Source organism: Sorex araneus, chromosome 2 (assembly GCF_027595985.1).
Source record: "Sorex araneus isolate mSorAra2 chromosome 2, mSorAra2.pri, whole genome shotgun sequence".
Taxonomy (NCBI): Eukaryota; Metazoa; Chordata; class Mammalia; order Eulipotyphla; family Soricidae; genus Sorex; species Sorex araneus.
Window position 1 is genome coordinate 5,239,559 of NC_073303.1, and position 20,725 is coordinate 5,260,283.

General features: G+C 39.4%; 2 protein-coding genes across 2 annotated transcripts; both read right to left on the minus strand.

The window, feature by feature from the left end:
• Window positions 1-53: 53 nt before the first annotated feature.
• Window positions 54-1,022, minus strand: LOC129402363 (olfactory receptor 14J1-like). The gene has a single exon (XM_055128635.1). It carries the CDS (start codon window positions 1,020-1,022, stop codon window positions 54-56), a length of 969 nt encoding a protein of 322 aa, XP_054984610.1.
• A 12,277-nt stretch (window positions 1,023-13,299) lies between these two features.
• On the minus strand, window positions 13,300-14,049 carry LOC101553658 (olfactory receptor 14J1-like). The gene has a single exon (XM_012935853.2). The coding sequence runs from the start codon at window positions 14,047-14,049 to the stop codon at window positions 13,300-13,302; it is 750 nt and encodes a 249-aa protein (XP_012791307.2).
• Between the last annotated feature and the right edge of the window lie 6,676 nt (window positions 14,050-20,725).

Below are 20,725 nucleotides of genomic sequence, written 5' to 3' on the forward strand. Positions count from 1 at the left end.
TGGACAAACACACACACAAAGTTTAGCTTATAAATTCGAATAAATATTACCATTTATATGTTGAACTTTTCACGCAATAGTAAGTGAATGGAAGTAAGTGCTTCCTTCCTTCTTTGAAACACCTTTCTCAGAGCTAACTTGATGGTTCTGTTTCTTAGGCTATAGATCACTGGATTCAATGCTGGGGGAACTACTGAATACATAATAGTGAGCAACATGTCCAAAGCACTTGGAGAGTTAGAATGAGGCTTGAAATACTCGATAGCACCTGCAGAAAGGAACAATATGACAACAACAAGGTGGGGGAGGCAAGTGGAAAAGGCCTTGGCTCTGCCCTCCGCAGATGGCATCCTCAGCACAGAAGAGAATATGTGCACGTAGGAGAACCCAATAAACAGGAAACAAAGAAACGCCAGCAAGGCTGTAAAGAGAGTGACGTCTATTTCACTCATAAATTCAGTAGAGCAGGAGAGTTTCAGGAGCTGGGGGATGTCACAGAAGAACTGGTGAATCATTCGGGGGCCACAGAAGTGGATGGAGAAAGTAGCTGCCGTATGCATGACTCCAGACAGGGTCCCACTGACCCAGACGCCCGTGACTCCATGGACACAGGTTCTGATGTCCATGATGATTTCATAGCGCAGGGGAAGGCAGATGGCCACGTAGCGGTCATAGGACATCACCGTGAGCATGGCCATCTCGGCAGAACTACAGGTTAGCAAAGCAAAGCACTGCAATATGCACTGCCAGAGGGAAATATTTCCACGATGAGTGAAAGAGTTGTAAATGAATCTCGGCACAGTCACTGAAATATAGCAGAGATCCAGAAAGGAGAGATGCTTCAGGAAGAAATACATGGGGGACTGGAGACTGTCATCCAGGGACGTGGTGGTGATGATGAGCATGTTGCCCGCTAAAGCCAACAAGTAGAGAAGGAGGAATAGGCAAGCATAGAAGATTTCTGTCTCAGGCGTATCAGAAAAGCCCATGAGAAGAAACCCACTCTCCGTGAAATTATCCATAGTCCTTGATTTTTTATTTTGGTTGACTCCAAGACAAGATGGAATCTGTTGAGTAGAAACATTTTTTTGGTAACGTTAATCTAAACCGTGAATTTTGGGCAAGAAGTCAGAATCAACACTTCTTTATTGACATGAAGAGGTATTGTATAGTGACAACTGTCTCATGCAATTGAGTTACTTTGTCTATTTGACAGGAATGGATATTGCTTATATAAAATTATGCATTTTCACATAGCTAGTTCAATCTAACAAATGATAACCGTATAGGATCTTAGGACATAGGCTAGAAGGGATCCACGTTCAGGACCTGGACAGAGTATAAAAGGTGGTTAGGTCACATGTTTTCCCACAGCCTGACTTAGTTTCCTATTTTTCTTTCACTTGTTCATTTTGGAATTTTGGGATTATTGCTTTTAGGCCACTCCTAGTCATGCTGAGGGTCATTCCCAGCTCTGTTCTCAGGGCTTTCCGGGAACGAGCTGTGCAGGAATAGGCTGTGGGATTCCTGCATGCAAAGCACGCACTGAGTATCCTCCTGCGTTTTGTCCCTTGTACCATGCAGTTTCTGAGCACTGCCACTAAGCTTTGGAGGTCCTGGAGCATTTCCAGCTGGATCTGGTCACCTCCAGCCTGACAGGTTGCTAGGGGCGCCTCTTCCTCACTCTAGCTCTGAACTTAAAGCGTGCTTTGTAGAATATCATGGCAGTGGCCGGGCTCTCCTCTGCAACATTAGGTTCCTCCTGCCCTCTCTATATGAAATATTATATATAGACAATCATATGCATATATATGCACATAAAAGTAAAACTACAAAGAGAGTACTAGCAACTTGCCTTGCATGTAGCAGACACAAGGTATGTCCCTGGCACTCCATCCATGCTCCTCCACAAACATTTCTGTTCCTTCAGATCCTGAGCACTTCTGGGCAGCAGAGGCAATCCCTGGCACTAGATGGCCTGACAAGCACCTTACCCTCAGGCCCTAGAATGGAGCAGCCTGCCCCTGTTGTGTGAGAGTCACTGTGAATGGCTGCAGTTCCCTTGAGAGCTGCTGCGAACCGCTCTCTCCATCCAAAGTGTTATTCAGCTCTTGGAAATAAAATTTAAGCTTCTAAGCTCTATTCACCGTCATCAACCTTCCTATTCACACACCACTACAACCACACAGGGTCTATTGCCAGAGGTTCATCATCTTGTTATGCACGAGGGCAAAAGGTCCTGATGCTTAGTCAAAATATTTGATATTTTGATAAAAATATTGGATCCCTAATCAAAATATTGATTAAGAAGAAAAATATTTTCTTCTTTCTAGTTTTATTTTTATGTGCATATATATGCATATGATTATCTCTATATATTTGGTATAGAGAGAGCAGGAGGAACCCAGATATTGCAGAGGAGACCCTGGCCACTGCCATGAGGGCAAAAGAACCTGATGCTTTTTCTTCTTAATTGATATTTTTTCCTTGAAGTGAAAGAAAATTACTAGCTGGCTTGACTCCTGGGTAGAAACAAACTCCCAATCAGCAAAACCAACCTTAGATTCTGGGAAAACTCTGGGATTGCCTGAGAGACAGGGGAGGAAGGGAGCAGGCGAGGCTAAAGGGTGTGAAGCTCTAACCCTGAGTTTCTAGAGTTAATAAACCAGCAAACACCCAAAGTGTCAACCGATAAAAGTAAACAGCTTTTCTCCAGAAGATTGTCTGCTTTTGTTATTTGTTTTAATATTTTTGGCAGGTCAGCAGTGCTCGGGGAGGACTCAATACTCTGTGCTCAGAGGTTGATCTCGGCAGTGCTGGGGGGAGCCCCAGTTTCCTGCTGCAAAGCCTGTGCTCAGCCTGCCGAGCTGTCTCTCTCGCCCCACAAAAACACTGTTTTAAAATAATTTGTATTGATAGAACCTATACAGGCACAATGATTTGTTCACAATCACTGTAGGTAGCATAAAGCGTCATGTCAAGTGTCCTGAAAACCACATTTCCTAGTCTGAAAGTTTGAAAAAACACTCTGTCTAAGGTGAATTGTTAAAAATATAAGAATATTGCTGAAATAAGTTTAAAAATAACTTAATTGCTTTTTACTTGAATAATGTATATGTTGTAAAATATCACTATACTCTAAGATATAGTTTATAAAGATTTATTTCAAATTTCTATATTAAACGCAATAAATTAATAAAAGTCACCTGAACACATACTAATAGTACAGTAAAATTTATGTGTGCTCTCTGGAAAGGAGCCTGTAGTTAAATCAAGTTTATATCTAAATAACACTTCAATTAAGGCCCAGACTAATCAGAACTTAAGGAAATTATGTTAATTTAATATGATTTCACTGAAAAATCCACTGAGAAATCCAAAAATTGATGAAAAATTACTTATAGGAAAAAAGTCAGAAGGCTCTAAAAATAGAATTCTGAATCACTTTATCTGAAATAAAATCGTGATCATTCTTAGTGCTAGGATATATTCTTATATAACTTAGGATCTCAAAATATATAACTAGATAGGAATGGAATTGGCATATAGTATAAGAACTAAGACAACAAATAATCATTTCTCACTGTGAGCATATGATTTTGTCTCCAGCTGAACTGCTAGTTTGTCTTAGATTGGTGGTGAGAAATTATCCCCAAAGAAGTGGTCTCCAGGATGAGTCAAAGCTACCCTTGTGGCACTTTTGTTCATTCTAGGGGTGATAGTGTGAGAGTATGTGTGTGGGTGTGCATTGGTGTGTATATCTGAGTTGAAAATATTGAATAAAAAGGTACTGATAGGGAAGTGATCATTTTATTTCACAAATGTTTCTGGTTGATGCATCTTCTCTTCCTCATTAAAATAATGTGAATTTATGCATTTTAGCTTACAAATGTCAAGTAAAGATATGATTCTCTTTATGCTCTCAAAATCTGTCATGTGTTTGCATTCCATTTGACAATCTAGCCTGTCTTCCTAGAACTGAAGGGAACTCACCAGAGCACACCCAGAAATTTCGGAAATTTCTTACCTCATCATAGGGACAAGCAGTCAGTCTCAAAGACCGAGACTTAGATGAAAGTCATATCTCGGCCACTCACTCTGTTCATGTCAATAAAATGTAGTCTGTGGAGATCGAAACATGCGTCCATTTCAACCTTTTGGCCATTTGGGGTTTGGGGTGAAGTCCCATTGGCAGCAACAGAGTTCCTGGGTGCTCTGGGTATTGGCAATTCTGTGCAGCACCCTGGGGTCCAAACTTGCAAATGTATTATGTTTTCTTGCTATGCATTTTTCTGTTGAAATGACTTAATTATTTCACCTAGTTACTGAATTATAGCTTTGTGTTCATTCTATCATGTAAATAATACATTATAAATTGTGCTTTGATTATAAAATATGCTACAATACAAATTAATTTCTTTAATTTTATTGACTGGATCACAATTTAATTTATCATTTGATTTTCGGATAATGCCCAAGCTTGTAATAACTGTATCACTGTCATCCCATTGCTAATGGATTTGCTCAAGTGAGTAGCAGTAACATCTCCATTGTGAGACTTGTTGTTACTGATTTTGGCATATCGAATACGTCAGGCGTAGCTTGCCTGGCTCTCCAAGAGGGACGAAGGAATCGAACCTGGGTCGGCCATGTGCAAGGCAAACGCCCTGCCTGCTATGATATCACTCCAGATACCAAGCTTAAAGCTTCTTGGAGTCTGAAGCTTCTAATGCTTTATCGGTAATTTATAGGTATTTAATCGGGTAAATACCTATAATTTACTGCCAATTCAGCAAAGAATATGCTTGTTTTTTATTTATTTTTATTTTTTAATTTTTATTTAATTATTTATTCATTGCTTTTTGGGTCACACCTGGCAATGCACAGGGGTTACTCTTGGCTCCACACTCAGGAATTACTCCTGGTGGTGCTCAGAGGATCATATGGGATGCTGGGAATTGAACCCGGGTTGGCCATGTGCTAGGCAAACGACCTACCCACTGTGCCATTGCTCCAGCCCCAAGAATAATGTGCTAGTTTTTTAAAAATAATATTTTATATTATAGATTTGGTAACATGATTATAGTAGTACTAAATTTTAGAGCATTGACGTGCAAAGTTACTGCATCCTACAACATATCCAAGCAAAGTATCCAAGCTCCTCCACCACTGTCCCTATATAGCTTGTAGTGTGCCTTTTCGTTCCCCCTCACCTCTCCCCCACTTTCTGGTAACCTGAATTTTGTAATGCACGGCCAAGGGTTTCCCGTTGTTTGATCCTATCCAATATTATTCAACATTCTTGGCTTATCATTTTGTATACCATAGATACGTAATATCTGCCATTTACTCTCTGGCTTATTTCACTTAACATACCTTCTAATTCCATCCACATTGCAGCCAACTGTGATTCTATATATCCTAATATTTGCACGGCATTTCATTATCGATATAATAACTTCAGTATCCATCCATCTGTCATTGGGCATCCCAAGTTCTGGCGACTGAATTAAGCATTATAATGGACATAGTTGTGTTTAGTTTTTGCATTAATGTTTCTTTGTTTGTGAAGGGTAGATGCTGAGATGTTGAATTACTGATCATATTTTAGGTCTATTTCTGATTTTTGAGAAATATTCATAATGCTTTCAATAGAAACTAGAACAGACAGCATTCCAAACAACAGTGAATTAGGGTTCCTTTTTCACTGCACTGATTATTCCAGTCTTTTTTGATATATGCCATTCCTACATGGGTGAGATGTTACCACTGACTTTTAAACTTATTTATATATATTTATCTATTTATTGTATTTCCATGATATCAGAAGACAATGAGCAGTTTTTCACAGCTGTCGGCCATCTGTATGTATTGTTCAGGAAAGTGTGTGTTTATCATTTTCCCTGTTTTTGATACTTTTACTGTTGAGCATTTTGAGAGCCATATATATAATGGATATTAGCCTTTATCTGAATTATTGTATTGCATCTGAAGTACTTTCTCACATTCAATAGGATATCTTTTAATTTTAGCCAGTGGGAGATTTTTTTGGCCATAGAAACCACTTTTAATATGATGTAGTTTATTTATTTACATATTTTTGATACCATTATCAAGTAATTGAAGATTCTTTTGTGTCCATGTGCTGGAGAGCTCTGACTATATTTACCTGATACAGTTCATGAATTTTGGTCTAGTCCCATGTTTTTATAGAAGTCAATTCAAAAGATTGAATTATTTCTAAAATCAGGCACCAAGCAAAATACTTTTATATACTCCCGTAATCAGCAGTCTTTTTCACTTGTAATTGTTGGAATTTTGGGTGCTTTTGCCTTTAGGCTTCTCCCAGTGATCCTGGGAACCACCCTCAGCTCTGTTCCCGAGTGTATCTGAGGATCAGCTGTGCCGGAGCTGAGTGTGGAATTCCTGAAGGCAAAGCTCCACAGCGCCGCCTCCTGGATTGGATCCCTTGCAACAGGCGGTTTCTGAGCATTTCCAAGTGAGTCATGGAGGCCCTGAGACTGCCAGATGGGATCCGCGCATCCCCAGCACGGCAGGAACCTGGGCGCCTCACTCTTGGGCCCAAGCTCTGAACTTCAACCCTGGGTAGCAGAATATTTCGCAGGAGTGGCCCAGGGGGTCCCCTGAGCATGCTCGGCTTCTTTCATGCCACACTGGGCCAAATAAAGGCGTGCACATGTGCACATGAAAACAAAGCTGCAAGGAAAGTGCTCAGAGCTTACCTTGCATGTACCGGACACCAGTTGGTTCCCTGGTACTACATGCCTTGCCTCTCAAGCGTGGCTGGTCCTGAGGTCCCTGAGCACTCCTGGCAGGTATTGATGCTCTGAGGCACTGGAGGGCCCAGTGCACCTTACTCTCAGGCCCTAGAATGGAGCGGCTGGCCCTGTGTGTGACAGTCACTGAGAACGGCTGCGGGCTCAGAACCCTCCTCTCCAGCTATGGTGTTATTCAGCCAACACCCTGCTGGTAAACAAGCTTCTAAACGCTATTCACGGTCCTCAGCCTTCCTGCTCACACATCACCACAGCCACACAGCGGCTATTCGGGCAGGTTTCTATATCTGTCATGCCGAAGGGCAGAAGCTCCCGATGATTTTGCTTCTCACTCAATACTTTTCCTTGGACTGAAAGAAAATTACCAGTTGGTTTTCCTCTTAGGTAAAGACAAAGAACCAAACAGCAAAACTAACCTTAGACTCTGGGCAACTGTGATTACCTGAGAGAAAGGGAAAGAAGGCAGGAGGCGAGGCTAAAGGCTGTGAAGCTCTAGGCCTGAATTTCTAGAGTGGATAAACCAGCGCACAATCAAACTTTCAACAAAGAAAAATAAACAGCGTATGTTTTTCTCCAGAAGCATGTCTTCTTTTGCTCTCCGCTTTTATTTTGTGGTAGGTCAGCAGTGCTCGGGGATGACTCATAACTCTGTGCTCGGAGGTTGATCTCTGCAGTGCTTGGGGGACCCCCAGAATTCCAAAACCGTGAAGCCACTGTCACGGCGGTGCGACATCATATGCTCTTCATTATCAGCAATAGAAAACAAATTATCTAATGATGCCTTTTTTGGCAGGTCTGATTGTTGGGAGAAAATTCCAAATAATAATAGTGGGTTTTTTTGTCAAAAATTGAATGCAATCAAAGTAAAGACAGAGTAAATTGAAAATCATCTGCCACATAGGCAGGGTGGGGACTGGGAGGGGGGTATACTGGGGTTCTTGATGGTGGAACATGTGCACTGGTGAAGGGATGGGTGTTTGATCATTGTATGACTGAGACTTAAATCTGAAAGCTTCGTAACTGTTCTCATGATGATTCAAGAAAAAAATAATAAAAACACAATAAAATAAAATAAACCACAGTCTGTGGTGTGTATACCATGAGTTCATTTCAGTCTTTTGGCCATTTGGGCTTCGGGGTTTTAAGTCCCATTGGCAGCAGTAGAGATTCTGGGATCTCTGGGTATTGGCAATTCTCTGTATTACCCTGGGGTCCAAATTTGCAATTCTATTGGGATTTTTTGCAACGCATTTTTCTGTGGAGGTATTTTAATGACCTAGTTACTGGAAGTATAGCTTTATTTTCATTCACTGAATCATATAATAAAAACATAATAACATGTTTTAATTTCAGACTATCAAGCCCAATGACTTATTTTAATCAACTGTATTGACTGGATATTCATTCAACTTATAATTTGATTTTGGTATAATACCCAAACTTGTCATTACCTTTTGTTTAAAAAAAGGTAAAATACCAGATGTTTGCTACAATGAAGCAAAGTAATATCCTACTCTTTAAAAAAATAATGTTTTATATTTTTTGTTTTGGTAACATGGCTAATTGTATTAAAATTTATAATTTCAATAAACAAAGTTACTACACCCCAAGATTCTCCACCACTGTCCCTTGTCACCTGTGGTCTGCCTCTATCTTCTGCTCGTCTGTTCCTCCACTGTTTTGTGATCTTGATTTCGCTCTGTAATTGATCAGTACTCTTCAGTTCTGTTTAATACTCTTGATTTTTCTATATATATATATATATCACAGATAAGTAAGATCATCTGGTATTTGTCTTTTTCTCTCTGACATATTTCATTTAACATGACACCTCCCAGTTTCATTGACATTGTAGTCCACTACATGATTTCATCATTTCCTAAAGCTGCATATGATTGCATTGTGTATCTATACTAAATTCTGTATTTATTCATCAGTTCATTGGTGATTTGGGTTGTCTCCACATCTGGGCTCTTGTTCTAAGCATTGTGATTAACATAGATATGCATAGTTTTTGCGTATTAATGTTTTGGGTTTTTTTGTTTTTGTTTTTGTTTGGTACGTATAAGCCCAAACTTGAATCACTGGGTCCGTATGGAGTTCTATGCTTAATTTTTGAGAAATATCCATAATGTATTACATAGAGATTGAACCAAACCACATTCCCACCAACAGTATAAGAAGGTTAATTAACATACCCCCAAATCACTGGGTATTTTCTATATATACCTGGATATCTAGATAGATAGATAGATAGATAGATAGATAGATAGATAGATTGATAGATAGATAGATAGACAGATTATTCTCATTGATATTAGATGTCATCTCACTATTATTTTGTTTTGCATTTCCATGATAATAGTAGATGATGAACACTTTTTCAAAAGTCTTCTTCAGGAAAGTGTTTATCTTTCTTCCCAGTTTTGATGGGATATTGAGATTTCTATTGTGGATCATTGTGAGATATTTATATATTTTGTATATTAGCCTTTATCTCTTATACACACATTCTCTCACATTCTACAGGGTGTCTTTGAATATTATCCTGGGTTTCCCTGGCCATGTAAAACAATTTAATTTGGATATAGTCCATTTCTTCAGTTTTGTTTTTCTCATTCCTGCCACTGTTGTCAAGTTATTGACATCAGTTATGACACTGATGTTGAATTATATACTTTAAAGGTTTATATCCTAGAGAGTTATATTCATTTTTTTCTTGATATGTATTTTATGAAATCCTTTCTAATACCTTATCTTTTAATCATATTTAATGGCAAAAGATGGAAAGCTTTCCTTCTAAGATCAAGGCACAAAGCAAGAATGTTCCCTTTCTTCACTTGTGATCAGTAATCTTAGAAGGCCATGGCATGAATAAGACATGAAAAAGAAATCAAAGAAATCCAAATTTTAAAAAGACAAAGTTGAATAGCATTCTTTGCATCTGACTTGTTAGTAGGCATAGAAAACCCTAAAACTCCACTAAAAACTCTTAATAAAAAATAAACCAACACTGCACTGTTGCAGGTGATAAAACTAATACTCAAAAGTTGCTTGCATTTTTATATAAAATATCCCCTTTTCGTAGTGCCCAAACATAGAGACCGAAAAAATCAACAACATATAGGAAAAACTTCTATATCACCCACTATAAGTCTCCATTAAGGAAGCAGAAGAAAATAGTAGGAATTAGAAAAATATTCCATGTTTATGGACTGTTTAGGTTGCCAAAATGACCGTTCTGACACATGCACACTATTATTCATTGCTGGACTCAGTCTAATGGCTAAGATATGGAATCAACTTAGGTGTCTAATGACAGATGAATGGATTAGAAAGATGTTGTAGAATACTATGCAGCTAAAAGAAGTGTTGAAAACATGCAATTTTCTGTGGTTGGAGCTGGAAGATCTCATGTTGAGTGAAGTAAGCCAGAAGAAGAAAGACAAACACAGGAGCAATCTCACTTGTCTGTGGTATAAAGAATACTGAATGAAGAAAAGTACTACAGCAAAAGGGGGTGCACTTAGATCATCCTTGTCCCTAGTGTTTGCAGAGGAGAAGGACAGAGAAGAAAAGAATTCAAGGGGGTTAGACGAGAACAGGATGCAATGGGTGAACAGGCATCAGAGCTTCAGTTATACCAGAAATATGAGGGAATGGTATAGCCATATGCCCCTCTCCAAATCAGACTCAACAAAACTGAAAACATGAGATCTAAGCTACAACCACTGAAACTTTGTAATTTGCCTATCAAGTCGATAGGGCGGGTGGGGGTTGGGGTAGGGAGGGAATATGGGACCAGTGGTGAAGTTATCTAAAGCTTACATGGATATAGAAAAATCTGAACAGCCCAAAGATTCTAGAAGAACAGAACTAGGAAAATTAGACCACTAGAATAAAGGACAGTTAAACTGCAGTGGATCGACAGAGTTAGACATCAGCATGAGCAGTTCTGTTGAACAAACTAGTAACTCCCATATCTATATTGATTGCTGTATGAATTCTGACAAGGTGTCCCGAAAATTCACTGAAGAAAAATAATTACATAACCAGTGATGTTGAGTTAGTTGTCTTTGTGAATAAAATGAACTACATTCTACCTTACACTTTGGAAAAAATTACTTCACTGTGGGTTATAGAATTCACAAAAGAACAATAAATCTTTTACTCTGAATGTCAAAATTTTACCTTCTGTCACTTTGCATTCTTCCTAGATATTCTCCTTGTAAATTTATAAGCATAATTCAATATCTCTTATATATTTAAATCAGATGTGTTTTAGTTTTATGAATCTATTAAGTACATAAAATTATTTATTTCTATTTTAATTATCAATGTCCATTCTTCAGAGCCCAGATATGAGATAAATGCATGATTTGTCACCTGTTAAGAGGCATACTTTGTTCTCTTCCATTACACAATTTCTGATTTTTATTCTCTTTTGCATGATTACTTTTTCATTTTTGTTTATTTGCTTATTTTGTGAATAATAATATTTTTACATTTGAAAATGCAATCATTATGTTCATATCTCTTCATTCTCAGCAATGGAAAACAAATTATCAAATGCTTCCTTTTCAGCAGGTCCGACGTTAGGGGGGAGAAACTCCAAATAATAATAGTGGATATTTTTTGTTGAAATATTGAATATAATCAAAGTAAAGTGAAAGTAAAGTGAAATTTATCAGTTACACAGGCGGGGTGGGGGCTGGGGTGGTGGGGGTTGGATGGGAGGTATACTGTGATTCTTGGTGGTGGAATATATGCACTGGTGAAGGGATGGGTGTTCGTGCACTGTATAACTGGGACTTAAACCTGAAAGCTTTGTAACTTTCTACATGATGATTCAATAAAAGAATAAATTTTAAAAAAGGTAATCATATGTTCAATTAGTCTTTCATTCTCATATGCTAATAAATCCAGTTAAATTTTTATTTTGATCACAGTATATTTGTATATATAAGCATATAGTTTTGATTTACTAAAAGATAGGAAGTTATAATAGTGTTAAAATGCATGGAATTGATAGATGAACTACTACAACCCACCATAGTAATTTACTTATCCTTTCTTTTTATTACCACATATCTCTATGTTGATGTTATTTTATATTTCTATGTTGTTATGTATTCATTTGACATTTAAAAGCATTCATATCAGAGGCACTTAAAGATTCACTGTATCACTGGAATCACTGTCATCCCATTGCTCATGAATTTACTCGAGCAGGCACCAGTAACGTCTCGATTCCTCCCAGCCCTGAGATATTAGCAACCTCTCCTTATCTTTCCCAACGATTGGAGGCTCTTTCAGGGGCAGGGGAATGAGACCTATCATTACCGTTTTTGGCATATGGAATAAGCCATGGGTAGCTCTGCCCCTGCAGGCGGGATACTCTTGGTAGCTTGCGGGGTTCTCCAAGATGCATATGTATATTTGTGTATATATACACATGTCCACATGGGACAGCCTTGCAAACTTTCCATGATGTTTTCATAAGCTAAAGCCAGTAACAAGCTGGATCTCATTCTCCTGACCCTGAAAGAGCCTCCAGTGTGACATCTCTGGGAGGGCTGAGTCGAGAGAGACTTCTAAGATCTCAGGGAAAGTACAAATGGAGGGGTTACTGAGCCCACTCGAGAAATTGACGATTAATGGGATTTTGTGATCGTGGTATATATATATATATATATATATATATGTATATATGTGTATATTACACTCTATTACTCACAGATTACATTGTTATATAAATATTTCTTTCCCTAGAGTTGTAAATTAATCCATTGTATCTGAAGAGGCAAAATAAGTGGAAAAATGAAACTTCTGCAATCACTTCAACATATCTGACTGGCAACAGACAGTGTTTGTCAAACACTACTGAAGCTCTGAATGACCAAAAATACTGAGAGTTAGGGCATGTTTTTGTCAATTCTTAGATCACAAAATATTATTGTATGCTTTTTTTGTAGAAATGAGGAATGACACTAATGTATATTGCTTATAGAACAATAAGCACTTAATCCTATATGTGGTATTTTCTATCATCACACAAAATGATTAGGAAAAGATATCAAGTGAACATCTTAATCATCATAAAATTTACATTATTTTTACAACGCATAGATTGTGTAGTAAGATTTAAGATATTAACAGGAGTAATTTTAAAAGTAGATATATGTAGTCCTAGGTATAAGTAATTTTATTTTTTAAGTAGCACAAAAAATTTGTGTAAATCACAAAATATTGCAATTTTAATTTATTGATTAGTTAAGATACACTCTATTTTGAATTGTTCTTACAACTGAGAATGAATAGAATTGTGTCTCAACAAAAGTGGTATGTTATTCTTCTTTGAAAAACCTTACTTATAGCCAACTTGATACCTTTATTTCGCAGACTATAGATTATTGGATTGAATGTTGGGGGGACAACTGTGTAAAGAATAGTAAGAAAAATGTCTAAAGCAGTTGGAGAGTCAGAATGAGGCTTCAAAAATTCAAAAAAAACTAGTAGAAATAAATAATAAGACAACAACAAGGTGGGGGAGGCAAGTGGAAAAGGCCCTGGCTCTGCCCTCCGCAGATGGCATCCTCAGCACAGAAGAGAATATGTGCACGTAGGAGAACCCAATAAACAGGAAACAAAGGAGTGACAGGAAAGCCACGAAGGCAGTGACACCGACCTCACCCAGATACTCCTTGGAGCAGGAGAGTCTCAGGAGCTGGGGGATGTCACAGAAGAACTGATGAATGACACGGGGACCACAGAAGTGGATGGAGAAAGTAGCTGCCGTATGCATGACTCCAGAGATGGCCCCACTCACCCAGACGCCTACAACTCCTTGGACACAGGTTCTGACGTCCATGATGACGTCATAGTGCAGGGGAAGGCAGATGGCCACGTAATGGTCATAGGACATCACCGTGAGCATAGCCATCTCAGCAACAGCACAGAGGGTGAACACAAAGATCTGCACAATGCATTCCCAGAGGGAAATATTCCCACTGTGCGTGAAAGAGTTGTAAATGAATCTCGGCACAGTCATGGAAATGTAGCAGAGATCCAGAAGGGAGAGATGCTTCAGGAAGAAATACATGGGGGACTGGAGACCGTCATCCAGGGACGTGGTTGTGATGATGAGCATGTTGCCAGCTAAAGCCAACAAGTAGAGAAGGAGGAACAGAGAAGCATAAAAGATTTCTAGTTCAGGCTTGGCAGAAAACCCCAGGAGAAGAAACCCACTCATGGTGAAATTCATCATAGTTTTGCTGTTGGCTGCAAGACAAGATAGACAATCTTAAATATTTTAATAACATCAATGAAGAACCTGAATATGTCATGAATTGCTTCTTCATTATAGTTGTGGTGATGTTTTATATAGTGGTAACCATGGTGACCATCCTACCCAAGTATTAGGATGGTCATATTAGCAAGACCCCTGAGCCTGGCTGTCTTCACTGGGGCCCCTCGGAGCAGGGTGGGTTAAATTTCCCTCCCCATGAGCAGAGCCCCGGCAGCTGAAGACCTCCAGAACCCAGCCACAGCCATGCTCAAGGTCTCTCTCCACATGTTCAGATGAGCCTCATGCATGAAGCAACCAGCAGAGGAATCCAGGTGTGTGGGATCCAGGGCTGAGATCTCCAAGCCTTCTCAGATCGGGACTAGGCCTCCTCCACCCAGGTCCCCATTTTCCAGTAGTATGGCAGCCATACCCACAAACTGCCCCCGGTTTCGAGTAATACCATCAACGGCCAATATCCAGAGACTATAAACAACGCTCTTGGGAAGATCTCTTATAACCTAATTCTTTCTCTCAGAGAACCTGGCAAGGTACCGAGAGCATCCTGCCCACAAGGCAGAGCCTGGCAAGCTCTCCATGGTGTATTCGATATACCAAATACAGTAACAATAATGGGTCTCATTCCCCTTACCCTGAAAGAGCCTCCAGTGCGGCAGCGCTGGGAAGAACATGTAAAGAGAGGCTGCTAAAATCTCAGGGTTAGGAGGAATAGAGACGTCACTGGTGCCGCTTGAGAAAGTCGATGACCAACAGGATGACAGTGATGACAGTGATACAGCCATACCTTATAGTATATGATACAGTGAATCATGGTGACAAATTTGCACTGTCTTCGTGATCGAAAGAACATTAACTATAAAGATCATGCATGTTAAAATTTCCATTTCAGTTTAAAGCAGAAAAAATAATAAAAGGGTCAGAGTACAAAGGTTAGGTCATATGTTTTTCAAGTACCCCAACTGGTTTTAAGCTTTGGTTTGTTTGGTTTTAGACACTCCTGGTGATGCTGGGGGGGCATTTCCTGCTCTCTTCTCAGGGGATTCTGAGAACCAGCTCTGCAGGAGCAAAACTTGAGGCTTCTGCATGCAAAGCACACTCTTGCCCCTAACTAAACTTGATCCCTTGCACCAGTTTCTGAGCATTGCCCGTGAGCCCTGGAGGCTCTTGAGCACTTCCAGACTGGATCCGCGCTTCTGCAGCATGACAGGAACCTGGGGGCACCTCACTCTTGGGCCCGAGCTCTGAACTGCCAGCCTGGTTAGCAGAATATCAAGGGATTTTCCCAGAGGTCGCCTGGACACGTGTTGGATAGTTTCTGCCCTCCCTCAGTGAAAACACAAATATTCACATAGAAACAAACATGTAGTACAGAACTGAGAGCTTGCCTTCGTGTACCAGATCCTTATTAGGTCCCTGGTACCACGCCTCGCTCCCCCCAACCTCCCCCCCACACCAAGTATTGCTTGTCTGAGGTCCATGAGCACCCCTGGGGGACATAGTTTCTCCCTGACACTGGAGGGCCCAGCAGCACCGCACCCCAAGCCCTGTTAAGAGGGATTGATAGGGAAGAAAGTAACCATTTTACTCTACTCAATGTGTTTGCAGTGGAAGGAGTTTCTCTTCCCATTTTAATTAACAATGTGAACTTATGTATTTTTGCTTAAAATTCTCAAGTAAAGATATGATTGTTTTTAGCGCCCCCCACCAAATCTGTGTTTTATTTTATTCCCTTTTACAACAGAGCCTGTTTTTGACAATCTGAGGAAAGTCACCAGAGTACAGCTAGAAATTTCTTACCTCATCATAGGGACAAGTTGTCAGTCTCCGGTGCCGACACTTAAATGAAAGTCATATCTCTGCCATTTGGTTCCTTTCAATAAAACAGAGTCTGTAGAGGGGAAAACACGAGTCTATTTCAATTCTTTGGCCATTTGGGGTTAGATGGAAAGTGCCTTTGTCAGCATCAGAGATCCTGGGTGCTCTGTGTATTGGCAATTCTGTGCAACACCCTGGGGTCCAAACTTGCAATTCTCTTAATTTTTCTTGCAACATATTTTTCTGTTGAAGTGATTTTAATGATCACACCTACCTACTGGAAGTATAGCTTTATTTCTGTTCATTGAATCACATCATAAACACACTGTAAGTTGTGTTTTGATTGCAGAATATGCTACAAGGCAAATTATTTTTTTAAATTTTGTTGACTGCATCATAATTTAATTTATAATTTGAATTTAGTAGAATGTTTAAGCCTGGAATTGCCTTTCTCTTAAATAGGGCTAAGTATGAATGGTTTACTGCCAATTAAGCATTGAAGTATACCAGTTTTTGTTATTTTCAATACTTTTATATTTAGGTTACTAGGTAACATAGATATAGTAGTATTAATATTCAGTGCATTAGTATGCAAACTTACTGCACCCCACCAAGGAACCCAAGCAAGGTATTCAAGATTCTCCACCACTCTCTCTCTGTAACCTGTAATCTTCCTTTTCCTTCTCCAACTCTTCTCCCAATTTTCTGGTAAGCTAAGTTTTATAATGAAAGGCCAATGGTTTGTCATTGTTCAATCCTATCCAATATTATTCAACACTCTTGGCTTATCTTCTGTATTTTACTTAACATACCTTCCAACTCTGGAGATTGCAGCCAACTCTATGATTTCATGAGTTCTTATAACTGCACAGGATTGGATTATCTATATATTAACTTCTGTATCCATTCATCTGGATATTTATTTGGGTTGTTTCCAAATTCTGCTTATTTATATTAAGCATTTCAATGAACATAGCTGTGCATAATTTTAACTTTAATATGTCTTTGTTTTGGGCGTAGATGTCCAGTAGTTGAATTGTTAGATCATATTGGGGATTTATTCTTACATTTTTGAGAAGTATTCAAAATGCTTTTCATAGATACTGAAACAGGCAACATTCCAACCAACAGTGAATGCGGGTTCCTTTACCTCAGCACTAGGTATTTTAGTCTTTTTTATATATTTCACTCTCATTGCTTTTGATGTCATCTCACTCTCATTTTTAAAATATTTTTATTTCTAGCATTTCCCTGGCATCATAAGACAATGAACTCTCTTTCAGGCCTTGGGTCACCTGTATGTATTCTTCAGGGAGGTGTCTGTTTTTCATTTTTCCACATTTTAGATAGAATTTTTGGTACTTTCACTGTTGAGCATTTTGATAGCTTTATATAAAATGGATCTTTGCCTTTATCTGAATAAAAATGTTGTGTGGAATATTTTCATACACTCAATATTTTGTCTGTAAAAATTACAATCGCGTGCGTGGGAGAGGGCGATAACATGTGTGGTGTTGTCAGGGCAGCTCTCTCTCTCTCTCTCTCTCTCTCTCTTTCTCTCTCGCTACTCGCTTTCGGTGCTCTCGAGCTGCTGTGTATGAACTGGGTCGGATTGGCTCCTCCTTGTGCTCTGCTTCTGTGTGTGCTGCTGTACTCTCTTCTGTCTGTCTCTATATCTCTGTCTCTGTCTCTATAGTCTCTCCTCTGGTCTCCTCCGACATCTCTCTGTCTCTGCTTCTGTGTCTTCTCTCTGCTTCTGTGTCCTCTCTCTCCACTTCTGTGTCTTCTCCTGTGTCCTCTGTCTCGCCTCTGTGTCTTCTCTTCGCTTCTGTCTCTTCTCCTTGCTTCTGTCTTACCTCTGCCTCTTTTCCCTTGCTTCTGTGTCTTCAACCTACTTCTGTTACAGTCTTAGTTTATATAGCAATCATATAGGGCGGTAACACAAAGGTGGGTTGAACATTAACAAATCAACAAAGAGGAGTAAGACCACTCCTCCAGGAGATTATTTCCATTTTAATCAAGGCAAATTAAAAGGCAAACTATACAAGAGAATTCAAAAATAGGTAGCTTCACTATTATTAGTTTGTAGCTCTATGAATACTATAGGCTACCTGCAGTGAGTGTACTGTAACTTCTTTTCCAACTTGAACCCCATCTATTTCTTTGCTGGCTTAATTCTGGCTTAGTTTCCTTGCAATGTCATTTTGTGTAATACTGGTTAGAATCTTTTCTTTTGACTGATATAGAAAAGATTTTAGCTTTTTATTATTGACTATAATGTTAGTTAAGCATTTGTTGCATATGATTTTTAATATGCTGAGTTAGGTACCTTAAATCAGTTTTTCTTATCACTTCACTTGTATCACTTGTCATCCCATTGATCTTCAATTTGCTCCAGCGGGCACAAGTAACGTCTCCATTTCCCCTGTCGCGTGCTAGTGTAGCCCAATGATATCTGCTCGCTCCAGGAACAGAAAGAGCATCAAATCATTCATTCAGGGTTTTGATGAAGAAGTCTGGCCATCTTGTTGGTGGGCAGCCATGCAGTCTTTTGACGTCTCGTGGAATCCTGTTGGTAACTGCTCTAGTCCAGCGGTCCTCTCTGAATCACATTACGTGTCCTGGGTCGAGAATTCAACATGAGGAAGGACTTGGAGCCAGAACTGCCCAGGAGAAAGAGAGCAGTGTGGAATGCCTTCAAGAGCATCAAGGAAGGGGTTAAGAAGACGAAGAAACTCTGGCTCTGGGCACATCTTTTTGACTCCACTGTTCTTCCTGTACTAACAGCCGCCTCAGAGTCCTGGGCCCTATTCAAAAATGATAAGAATGCTATCTTATCTCAAAGAGGAATCCAAAGAGCTATGCTTGGAGTATCACATTTCACTCATGTGAGAGAAGGAATCAGGAGTTCCGACCTCCACTGACGGTTAAGAATCAGGGATGCTGTCTAGTTTGCCAAGGCGTCAAAATTCAGATGAACCAGTTTTTTAGATTTTCAAAAACTATAAAATGAGGCCATATATTGTTTAAAGCAATTTTTTATCTCTTGATACAATCATATGATTTGCATCATTCTTATTTTTGATACGGTACGTTACTTTTTTTGCATATGTTGAGCCATCCTTCTGTCCTTGGAGTAAATCCCACTTGTCTTGCTTTATAGTTGCTTTTGTATACTGAGTGTGATTTACTAATGTATTTTTGAGAAAAAATCATCATGTTTTTAATGATAAGGCCTAAAACGTGTTTTGTGTGTTGTCTCAATCTGTTTTAGTATTTGGTCAACAATGGCTTTAGAGATATTGATTAGACTAAATGTGCTTCTTTAATGTTTTGAAACATCACCGCAGCAATATCAACCTTCGACCAACATTCACTACTTCCTGCCCAACTCTCCAACTCCAACACCCTGTGCCACGGGCCAGTCCATCCTTTCACCTGTTAGATATGGATCAGGGCCTTTGCATACACACACCATTCCCCACTCCCAGGTTCCTACCTCCCCCTGCTTACTAGACTCATCAATAATACTGAAGCCAAGTTCCAGAGACAAATAGAACAGGGGACAATGCATTTGTCCTGCATGCGGCCAACCCCATTTTGATTCTTCGCACTGCATAGGATCCCACACTTACCGCCAGTAGGAATGCCTGAGGAGAGATCCATTCTGAACACAGCCAGGAATAAGCCCGGAGCACCCTGTGTGTGATACAAACCACTTCCCTCCAAAAGTCCATCTTCGGCTTGCAAGTTCCTCCAGGTGAACCTTTGAGGACTCACTACAGCATTGGTCAGTCCCTAAACTTACTGGCTTAGAGCTTGAGACCTAGTGTCATCCCTCAAGTTCTGGTGAGAAAAAAATATGACTGCCAGAGACAACAAGTCAAACACTAGACTGATACTATAAACAAAAGAATTGAGTTGGTGGCCAGACCACTGGGAGTTAGCCTAACTCTTAGTGCCTACAAAATACTAGTCATAATTTTTAAAAGAAAACTGCGAGGGAGCATCTACTTGAATGTACAGGGACGGAAATCTTCAAGTACATCACAACATTGGATGCAACCCAAGGATTACATTAATTTTCTTCCTGTTTACTGAACTGAGGAAATATTGAAACAGAAATCCAATAAAAAAAAAAATTGATAAAAATTTCTAAGAATTCAAAGAGAAGCAAAGGAGCTAAAGAATATAGTGAAAGGACCAATAGCCGGCAGAATGAAAGAAGCAGAAAATTAAATCGGTGACCTCAAATGCAAGGCACAGGATACAGTCATAAAGAATAGGTCATAGAAAATAATATGGAGACAGAGAGGGGCACATCCTTTGCATATGGTCAACCCAAGTTCAATTCCCGGCACCCCATATGGTCTCCCAAGCACCACCAGCTGTAATCCCTGAACAAGAGTCAAGAATAAGCCCTGGGAAGAGCTGAGTGTGGTCCCCAAACAAATTCAAAACCTATAAATGTCTGAAGAGATATTTTAAAATATTTTTATTGTAGACGCTATATGCATGCAATATATTTCTCACAATACCATTTTCTCTATAACCAGTTCTATACTTAAATGCAGTGTCCAGAGTCCTATGTTACACAGTATATTTTTGGGCTTGCCTCACATGCAAGAATAAATAGACATAGGTCAAAAAAACAGGTATGCTTTTCTTCTCTTAAAAACCATTCTAAGAGCTGTTTTCATTGCTTTATTTCTCAGGCTATAGATCATTGGATTGAATGTTGGGGGCACAATAGTATAAAAAATAGTGAGCACAATGTCGAGAGCAGTTGGATTATCAGAATGCGGTT

Bases quoted from the DNA above. Each gene is read 5' to 3' on its own strand.
- LOC129402363 (XM_055128635.1), bottom strand. From the start codon at position 1,022: ATGGATAATTTCACGGAGAGTGGGTTTCTTCTCATGGGCTTTTCTGAT.
- LOC101553658 (XM_012935853.2), bottom strand. From the start codon at position 14,049: ATGAGTGGGTTTCTTCTCCTGGGGTTTTCTGCCAAGCCTGAACTAGAA.